Here is a 10,678-nt window from a genome sequence, read left to right on the forward strand (position 1 = left end):
AAGTGGCGTTTACTGTAAATCATCAATAAGACAGAAAGGATGAGAAGATTTTGTCCATCAATATACCATCTCCAGTGGCTTTAATACACAGTATAACCAAACAATGCATTTCCTAGTAGTCTTTACACATCGAAACCTTACGATTCCATTATTTGTAAATGACAACTGATATCTCAGTTACATAGAAAAAAATATATTTTTTTTGTTGCAGAAAACCAAAAGACATTTTACATCATTTTCCAAAAAAAAAGTGCCATATCTCATATTTCCCCCAAATAAATTAAATTCATAACATACACATATTAGTTTGTCTTACATAAAGTTCCATTTCACAAATATCAACATTTCATCGGACATTTTCAAACATATGCTCACCTGTGAATCCCTGTGTGATCGAATGAAATTAATTCTGGAACTTAACAGTCATATTTAAAGTGTCTACTCGCATGTTAGGCAGTGTAAATTAAATTGATCATTTGCTGCTTGCTTGCTCAGCAGTTAATGTATCCAACCTATGTAGTTTCTTCTTCTTTTTTTTTTTTTTAAACGAAGAGTAATGACTTTGTTCCTCCTCAGAACTCAGGCATGGCTCACGGGCAGCTCTGTCAGGGAATGAGACACGAGTGGCTGAGCCAGAAATGTGTCTGGAGTTTGAACTGCGAAAGAAAAATAAACAACTTGTGAATAAACAAAGATTTCCATTTAGTAAGAAGCTCTTTGCAGCAAGTTTCCCATTAACTCAGATTTGGAATGTCTACCATGCATTGAAAATAATGTATTTGTGCACAGTACAGGTCAGGTGATACTGAATTTTTCTCCACTTTACATCCATCCATCCCAATCCCTATTGTTGGTGGTGCCTCTCGAATCAAATATCCCACAGCACCAGTAAGTAAAGCGGCGTGCCTAGCAGTCACTCTCCACTTTCTGCCTGCAGTTATAAGCCAGCAAGCTCAGGTCTGACAGCCAGTTTTAGACTCTTTTTGCTGTAGAGAAAATGTGGACAAAAGGCTCCGTGCGTCTCTGCCTTTTGTTGTGTGGAGTACAAATGGGCCTTTTATTTTTTATTTATCCTTTATTTAGCCAGGAAGTGTCCCGAGTTTCGGAGCCGAGACAATTTCAGATGTTAAACCCACAACAGAATATAAAAGTTAATTAAAGGAGAGTGAATAAAGAGATATAACAAAGTGCAGAGGTATACAGGCCATACCAACAAGATCCTTATCCATCCAGCATTTTTGAATGTGTTTAAAGAAGGCAGTGCCTGGAATGAAATTATGTTTTGCAGCTCATTCCATGTCCATGGTGCATAGAAGGAGGACGCAGTTTTACCAAATTCTGAGTTCATTCTGGGAACTTAAGATGTTACATGTAAACAGCTGTACTGTATATGTACGGCCATTGCCTAATTTAACGAAATTTACTTTTTCCACTCGTACCCCCATGGACGTACAGTGGCGTGGCTTGTATGAATTCTTGTAAGAAGAGACCATGGAAGTGTCAAGTGCTTTTCTCACCATCCATATAAGTCAGTGTAGTGAGCAGCGGCGTGTCTGGAGAAATAAAGGTTGCATATTGAAGATCCTCCATCAGAGGTGGCGTCAACTGACCGGGATTAAATGACGTCATCACGGTTGACGGAATAGAATTTGGACTGACGTGTTTCTTTTGGCGAGCTCGACAGTTCTGAAACCAGACCTGAGGGAAATGGAAAACATGGATTGATAAATGGACTTGAGGCACTGAGGTGCGACTCCCTCCACACAAAGTAAGAGTTGCTTCACCTGAATGACTCTGCGGCTCAGACCGGTTCTCTCTGCCAGTCTCTGAAGAGTCTGAGCATCTGGATTGTTATCTTTGATAAACTGGGCTTGCATTACCTGGACAGAGAGAGAGAGAGAGAGAGAGACAGTTATTAGATTGACATTGTGGTTGATCCCAGCTGATGTGAGTCTAACGAGTCTGCTTTCATTTACAACATATTTAGTAGCTCTAGATCTGCTGCTGATACTGGAAAGGTAATTGTCTTTTTAGCACTGGTAATGAGCAGTGTAATAATGTGTTAGTGTTAATTATTTCCTTTGAGTCCATGATTTACTAAGAATTAACCATGAAATCCTTGCTAGTGGCGTCTCATCGCTTCTGATCGTTTTGAGCAAATTTTATGGCAGATCGATCCAACTCCACCATTTCCCTAGATCTGTGCGGGACCTGTCTCTGTCTCTTTTGACATCCCGCAGCACAAAAGCTATCAAGCATCTTCACTTTTATGGTGAAAAAAAGCCAGCAAAGAGTCAAGTTTTCTGACATATTGCCTGATTTAAGGTGGGAGATCTGGTCCTCTGTTGACGACATCACCACTTCACTGTCCACGGAGGTTCGCAACCTGGGTGTCATTCTGGACTCTACTCTATCATTCGACACACATCAAATCTGTCACAAAATCTGCATTTTTTCACCTTAAAAATATCTCCCGACTTCGGCCATCGCTCACTGATTCTTTCGCTGAAACCTTCATCCATTCCTTCATTACATCACGCCTGGACTACTGCAATGCCGTCCTGTTTGGGGTCCCGAAGAATAGGCTCCAACATGTCCAGAACTCTGCTGCTAGGGTTCTCACTCAGACCAAACCTTGGCAACACATCACCCCCACACTGAAACAACTGCACTGGCTCCTCGTTAAGTTCTGGATCACCTTCAAGCTTCTCCTCCTTTGCTACAAGTCTCTCCATTCACTTGCTCCACATTATCTCTCCGACCTCTTCCATGTGTACTGTCCCTCCCGGAACCTGCGGTCTGCTGACCTAGGTCTCCTCTCCGTTCCCCGGACCTGCAGGCAAAGCTTTGGCAACAGGGCTTTCAGTGTCGCTGCTCCAACCCTCTGGAACTCACTCCCTCTGGCTGTTCGCCAGGCACCAACTCTGGAGTCATTTAAATCAGTGTTGAAGCGACACTTGTTCCAGCAAGCTTTTGCCACCTGATTGTTTGTTTTCTTCGCTGTTCTCAACTGTACAGCGACCTTGGGTTTCGTGAAAGGCGCTTTATAAACCTAAACCATTATTATTATTATTATTATTATTGTTATGTGTCTAGTACAGTGATTCTTGTCCTGCATGTTTTAGATGTTTCCCTGCACCTGATTCAAATGATGTGCAGCACACAAACAAACAAACAAACACATCCTACCTGTAACTGGTCAACAGTGAAGCTAGTCCTGGCCCTCTTTGCCGGTCTTGGCATGGAACTGGATTCATCTTTGCTTGCCTCGTCCTCTGTTTTTGGTTGCTCTTTAAGACAAGACAAGACACACCTTTCACATCTGTTGACCTAATCATTCATCAGCTTTGTTACATAAAGGTTTGTCACATACTGACAGGAGGTAAAGACCAACATTGTGAGAAGCAGGCTGTTTTCTAAGCAGGTGTTTGGTCAAACAAAGGCTTATTTATTTGGCTCTATGCAGTCTCATCTTCATGGGAGAGGATTTACTGATAATTCAGATGCTGATAAAGTCTGAAGTTGTGTTCCCATTTAGAGGGAAATAGATGATAAAGAGGAAGGAATGTGACTGGATACCAGTGTGATTTACAGCTGGTATCAAATCTCATGGCTTCACAAAAGACTATGTGCATTTTTACATACAATAACTGACTTTATCTCTCCATTCTAACCATTTACTCACCATTCTCCTTAGCACGTTTGATGTTCTCCATCATGATATCGTAGTGTGGCCGGCAGAAGACTCTGTTCTCCAGGAGTCCACATTCCTCTCCCGTGGACAGCTGACGCTTACAGGAGGTGCAGGAGAAACAGGCCAGGTGGAAGGTGCTGCCTCGTGCCCGACGCACCCAGTCGCTCGAGTGGATGTTGCGGCCGCAGCGAGCACAGCGCGTGCCGTACCTCCTGGAGAAAAAGCAGAAAAGAAAAAAGGGGGAATGCAAGAGAAGACGGATAACTTAGAAGAGCATGAGATGAAAGAATCAAAGAATTGTGAAAAGGGACCAGGTGAAGTCTAGAGATGTTCCTATTTCATTATGTTTTATGTATAAAAGTAGCACATCTGCTTTACAAGTGATTGCTGTATATTATTCCTCTTACTCAGGGACCATGTTTCATTCATTATACTTAAAGCCCAGGTCTGTACATGTGGAAGAACTAGCAACAGCAGCCTACACTTTGACACAATGTCCATTGGCCTTCTCATCAAAGCTCTTAAGGTCTCAATTGCTAGTTTCAGTTCTTCTTCAAAAGAAAATTATTTTAATTTAGTGTATTATGTTCCCATATACAGGAAAATAGATGATAAAGTCTCACACAAACATATGAATGGACACCAGTGGGATTGACAGCTGGTATCGCATTGGTATGACTTACCTGAAGTAGTCGAGTTTGCAGAAAACCTGTTTATCTTTGATGTAGCAGCTCACGTGTCGCCCAAGCGATGTCTTACACACACTGCAGGAGAGGCAGCGCACATGCCAGCACAAGTTGTTGACCTGAGCAGGAAGAGTTTTTATTTAAGTCATTTATTTCAATAACAGACAAGAAGCAACTTCAAGTTAATTTCTGCTCAACAAACAATTCAGCACACACAATGGTTTCTCCCTCAGCATAAGTCATCTAATGTGACTTTTATTTAGATTTATCAGTATGTTTTAGTCTTTTCTCACACGTGTTGGACAAATTGTCTATGCACTTTTGTTTTCCATTGCCTAATTAGGGGATAAGTACAGTATTTTAAAATAAACTGAATAACTAACAATAATGTAGACAATAATGCAAAAACAAACTGACTAAACTCAACACTTAACAAGCTAGGTAGAAAGTGGGACAATAGATGGCCACACAAGACAGAATATTGTAAAATTGCCAATGCTCAGATGAGAATGACCACACTGATTCAATGACTGACCAGATAGACTTATTAGGTACACATAATACATAATATTATCATAAATAAATGGCTGGTGAGCGTGTAACAATGACAATCATAATTAATTCACATAAGGATGTGAAATGCAATATGTCAAAACTACACATTGTCAGTGAAGGAAAAAAGGAGCAGTAGTGTGTTATAACAGCAAAAATCATAGTTAACATCATAAAATAAAACAAAATGTGAACACACAATTAATTAGAAAGTTACAAAAATGCATAAAACAATACTGTAGGGAGGAGAAGATTATACACACATTTCTTCAATCTTTTATTGGAACAATTTTAATTATTGTGCTTATATTCTTTATTTGTATGTTTTTAATTGACATTATTGTATATTTAATCCATGACGCTGCTGTAAAGAAGCATTATTACTGGCAATAATGTTGTATGTTGTATTTCTTGAATAATTGAAAAAGGTGAGTTTTGAGTGCAGTGAGCTCATCAAGTGTCTCTTTACCTTGAGCAGGTACCGGTCCAGTATCTCCAGGCCGCAGGAGGTGCACAGGGTTTTCCCCTGAAGACAGGAGGACACGGCGTGGACAGAGGAGGAGGACGAGGAGGACAGGGAGGACGGAGAGTACGAGTCATCCTCGAACATTTCATCCGGCCCGGAGGAGCCCTGTACGTGTGTCACAGTGAAAACAATCCGACCATGTAAGTCACAAAGTTTGAGTGTGCGTTAAATGTGTCATTAAACTTTTAAACTTTTAATCATAAAATGTAGAGTAGACTTGAGGCCCGTTCATGTTAAAAGGTGACGTGTTTTTTTGTTTGTTTGTTTGTTTGTTTAAAGGTTAGGTTTGTTTTTACAGATTTATGGCGCTAAATGCTAAAATGGCGGCACTTTGGAGACACCTACTGTGTCCACAAACATGTCCCCCCGCTGTAGCTGCGTGAAGACAGCGTCCGTGTGTCGCGTCTCTTCCGCCGACATGGACATGCTGTCAATGTTAGCGCCGAGTCACGGTGTCACGCGCGCGCACACACGCGCAGTCACTTCGTTTCCATGACAACCAATCCCCCCACTCACACACCACCACCACCAATTAACGCCTTAAAAATAACTGTTTATTTTGTTATAACGTAGTTTTTTTAAGGGTGTGTCGTTCACTCTGACGCAGGAAAAGCTAAATGGAACGCAGCCACAATCACTCATGTGATTATTTACACCTGTTAAAATGGCTGCTGTGTTTGGTTCGTTAAATTAAACTCGCTCATTCATTCACAGCTGAACCTCATTCACGCTAATTATGTTTCACGCGCGTGTGTATGATGAGGAGCTCGCGGCTGCTTCACTGATTTGTAATTCCTTCACGTTTGTCGCAGCGTTGCTTTGCTAAAAACAGACACACAAATTGTAGTAATCCTAATCCAAATGATGATATACAATATGGTAAAGTTTAATTTAATTGCCTGTAATTCAACTCGATTGTTGTTGATATTTGTAATTTATATATTTTTTTCCCCCACACTCACACACACAAAATAATTAATAATAACATTTTTATTAATTACACAATTTTTTTATTGTTTACATTGCTGCTGTAACCCCAGAACTCTCACATGAATGAATGATTTTATCTTCAGAACTAAGAACAAAATCACTATTTTTAAATACAAATCACGTTGTTAAATAGATTATCATTATTTTTATTATTATTATTATTATTATTATAAAACTACAGAATACCACGGTCTCACTGATGTAGTGTAGTTATTTTCTGTTCTACAGTATGTACTAACTTTAAAAAAAACTTTATTCTTAATTTTAGAATTTTAGAACAAGCCTCACTTTTGTAAGTAACCTTTGATTTTCACAGACAAATAACATAAACAACATACAAATGAAACTTTAATGAAACTAAACATGGTGCCACACAATGGAAATTACAAGGGGGTTGGATTTTTATTGTGAAGTGAGATTTGGGGTTTCCCCTAATGCAAAAAAATTAAGTTTTTCTGCTTATGCTTTTAAAAAGTTAAGGGAACAATAATAAAGTCACAACATGTGAGCAGTGAAGTAGTTTTAAAAAAAAAAACTTACCACATTCACGTTTGAGACACTGGAGAGAAACATGGTTTTCATGCAGCTGCAGCAGTTGTTTGCTGCTGTTTCATCCTCAGACAGATGTTAGTATTAGTCCTTTAAGTGTAGTCCAGTCCAGTCCAGCTCAGCTCAGCGTGGAACAGCACAGACCTGCTCCTCCAGACTTGTTCTCTCACCTCTGACTTTTCTGTTTTAAGAAGTTCTGCACCTCCCACACTGATCTGATGATGACCTGGACCCGCCCGCTGCACCACCACCAACCATCAGCCTATATTATATTATATTATATTATATTATATTATATTATATTATATTATATTATATTATATTAGGGTAAGGGTCAGTATCAATATTTATTGATATCAATGTCAGAATATCGCAATAATTAGATTTTTGTTTCAGTAAAAAGTTGAATAAACCGTTATATTTTGACTTTAGCAATGTTTTCACCAATTTGAGGTAAAACATACATCATGTATGTGTGTGCATGCAGTGCTTAAACTTTAATTAATTACTGATTCATTTATTTATGTGCCAGGAACAAAAACACAATACATCTAATTTCAAAAAATCTAATCTTAGTAACTGAATATATTATATGATATTACAAGGCTGCTTGTGATTAAATGGTTGTAATCATAATTTCCCCTCTACAAATAATACATAAACAATAAACCGTAAAATAAAGCAAATATGAAGGTAAATTTCACAATATCAATAATATCGGCATTAAAACAAGACTATATATATGTGGAGAAACACTGAATATATCAGTATATCTTGAATTGTTGTAGAATAAAAAACACTATTGATTGTATTAATTATATTATTATATTAAATTCCCTTATATTATGTGTTTTTAATCGTTGTTTTTTTAACATTGTTTTTTTCACAGCTTATCTTAAGAATGGGGAACGTGAAGAAAAAGCTCCAGAAAAAGCTCTTTTCCTGTGAGAGGTACACACACGCACACACACACGCGCACAAGCACGTCTCGTCATGTATCAGTGTTTTCCCCTGTTGTTTTCTTTTCCTGTCATCGGGGACGTTACAAACACACAGCACACAGTCAACCTTTTGGGGGAATCATTTGTGTTTGTTTAGAAATTTACACCATGCGTCTGAACGCAGCAAAACCCTCCACATTTCAGGAGTTACATGTTTTAAATGAAAGAAAATGACGTTATGTGTCAAATATTTTATTTTAATGCACGATAGCATTAACTTTTAATCATCTGCAAACAAGTAGGCTGAGGGGTTGCTTCGTAATGTAGCGTTTTTTGGTAAAAAAGCAGGGTTTTAATATTATTTGAGGGTCAAAAAGGTACGAATGAAAACACTCTATGAGGACGTTTAGTGAGTCCTCTGCGTCTCCAACGTCTGTCATTTAACACCTCAGTTTCTTTTGCCTGTGTGTATATATGAATAATTTCAATCTGTGACAGAGTGAGAAAAATAAAACCCGTATTTTAAATTATACTCAATATAAATTGTTTAATTTAGGAATTAAACACCTTTTTACTTTTAACAGTTACTGGGTCGTCACAGCTCACATTCATTATTAACTTACTTTACAAATTTACAATGCAAAATGTTGTATTTTTGAATTTTTCTGTCTTTTCTGTTGAGAGAAGCAATAAATGAAATTATTGTTCAGATCAGATATATATGTGATATGTGACCATGAATGTCCTCCTTTTCTAGATCAATAAAGGTACATCTTATCTTATATTATCTTATCTTGTTTTTCTCATCCTTCAATACGGAGTGGTTGAACAAAATATGTGTATAAAGTGTGGTTTTCTGTTGTTGTTAATGAGGCTTAAAAAAAAGGTGTTTGAGAGAACAGTCATGTTCAGATGTTTGTTAACAATGTGAATGTGGAAAACTGATCTGTAAGGAATCAGATTTGAATCAAATTTGGACAATGTAGTTGGTAATCTGAATATAGCCTTTAAAGCCTGACTGATTTTCAAATGTTTTAATCCTGAGAAAGCATAGACTAGGCGATTCAGTCCAGATCAGACCACACACTAGCGTTTAATCAAACGATTTCAGGGAGGAGATTCCAGGGACTTTGGGATCTCACAGAAACGTGCGTGATTTAACGTGACTTCAGAATATATATGGATGCATTGGAGGCAGACTGTTGACGTCGTCAGTTAGTATCTGTTTTGTGTGCGAAGTTTTGTGCGGTGGATGAAGTCATGGCTGAGAAGACGGATTCAACTTGGCTTGTACAAGTTACGGTTCTAAACAAAAAAAAACGCAAACAACCGCTTCCCGGTCAACTCGCTCTCACTGGTTATTGCAGGGATCAAAAATGTTTAATATGATAATGATTTGAAATTAGGAAGACTCTGATGCGTCCGATGACGCCTGTTAATCCCTCACACTACAGGATAATCTGTTCACACCAGCCTCAAATCAGAAGACACCCACAACTGCTGGAAGGACCAGATCAAGAAAAAAAAATCACATGCAGTCAGATGTTGTCAGGTCAATTTTCAGCCCTTGACTGTCTTTCACCTGGTGCAACAGAGGACAAGAGTTCAGGCCAAAGAACTCATGCTTTTGAAGTGTTTGGGGCAAGAGAACAAGTCTAGTGTGAAACGGTGAATGCAGATGTCAGATATACGTCACTTTTGATAAAAAAAAACAATATAAGCAGGTCAACGTAAACAAAATCTGTAGTTTCTAGGTTGTCATGGATAATTTGGGGCCCTTTGCACATAGACACCATCCCCAGTTAATCCATCCAAACCCGTGGCAGATGTCTCCACTCCACTCCTCTAATCCAGGCTCTCCACAGTGTTGTAGGTTTTCAGGACAATGCAGCTGCACAGACAGCATCTGTTGATCCATTGAAATCAACGGGAGGGTAAGGTGGAGGCACCTGCTACATTAACGCTCTGCCTGTTTTAACATCATGGAAACAATCACTGAATCTAGAAGTGCACTTTACCTTTTTGTTGAGAACATGTCAGCACAGTTTCTGGCTTATAATCCTGTTTGTGCTGCTCATGCTTGAAGCTGTCGGTTCAGAAACTGCAGACACCTGCTCGGATACGACGAGAATGGTTCTGCAAACCTGTTAGTGTTAGCACTGATCGATAAGCTTTGATTTAAGCTATGTAAAATATTTCATTTAAGTTTGTCATAGTGTGAGGATCACAGTGTTTGTTTTAGTATATCTCGTGCAGCTTTAGACACAAGACATACATGTATAAGTGGATGAGTTGATGCTTTCAAGGATTTACAGGATACATTTTAACATGCAACGTGTTAAAATAAAACTTTGGTGTGAGGGTTCCATGGCTTAGGTTTGTTTTGACAGATTTATGGCGCTAAAATGGCGGCACTTTGGAGACACCTACTGTGTCCACAAACATGTCCCCCCGCTGTAGCTGCGTGAAGACAGCGTCCGTGTGTCGCGTCTCTTCCGCCGACATGGACATGCCGTCAATGTTAGCGCCGAGTCACGGTGTCACGCGCGCACACACGCACAGTGGCAAATGAGTCACCATGACGTCAGCGTTCGTGAGCAGTGGCTCTGTTTGTCCTGGGTTTGGTTTCCCTCTCCAACCAAAAACAATCCCAGCATCCTACAAACACACTGTTGTTTGTTGTGTGTGAAGCTACAAACTTTCTCTTTCTCCTGGTTTATCTCATGGCCTGGAGCGAGAG

At 39.2% G+C, this 10,678-nt stretch overlaps 1 protein-coding gene across 2 annotated transcripts; it reads right to left on the reverse strand.

Moving 5' to 3' along the window:
* Window positions 1-65: 65 nt before the first annotated feature.
* Window positions 66-10,678, reverse strand: LOC131448131 (LIM/homeobox protein Lhx8-like). Of its 2 annotated transcripts, none has more exons than XM_058620396.1 (8): window positions 6,989-10,678; window positions 5,402-5,563; window positions 4,378-4,499; window positions 3,686-3,906; window positions 3,190-3,290; window positions 1,785-1,880; window positions 1,518-1,698; window positions 66-656 (listed from the first exon to the last, which is right to left on the reverse strand). In XM_058620396.1, exons 1-8 carry the CDS (start codon window positions 7,028-7,030, stop codon window positions 580-582), a joined length of 1,002 nt encoding a protein of 333 aa, XP_058476379.1. In that variant the 5' UTR covers window positions 7,031-10,678; the 3' UTR covers window positions 66-579. The 2 variants fall into 2 exon arrangements, with proteins under 2 accessions (XP_058476379.1, XP_058476289.1); XM_058620306.1 differs by lacking the exon at window positions 6,989-10,678 and adding an exon at window positions 5,804-5,964.

This window comes from Solea solea, chromosome 1, assembly GCF_958295425.1.
Source record: "Solea solea chromosome 1, fSolSol10.1, whole genome shotgun sequence".
In the NCBI taxonomy this organism is placed as follows: domain Eukaryota; kingdom Metazoa; phylum Chordata; class Actinopteri; order Pleuronectiformes; family Soleidae; genus Solea; species Solea solea.

Excerpts from the sequence above, each read along its gene's own strand:
- LOC131448131 (XM_058620306.1), bottom strand. The coding sequence starts at position 5,884 with ATGTCCATGTCGGCGGAAGAGACGCGACACACGGACGCTGTCTTCACG. Across the intron at positions 5,564-5,803 it reads GGGACATGTTTGTGGACACA|GGCTCCTCCGGGCCGGATGA; the intron begins GTAGGTGTCTCC and ends ACACACGTACAG. Across the intron at positions 3,907-4,377 it reads TGCAAACTCGACTACTTCAG|GAGGTACGGCACGCGCTGTG; the intron begins GTAAGTCATACC and ends CTTTTTCTCCAG.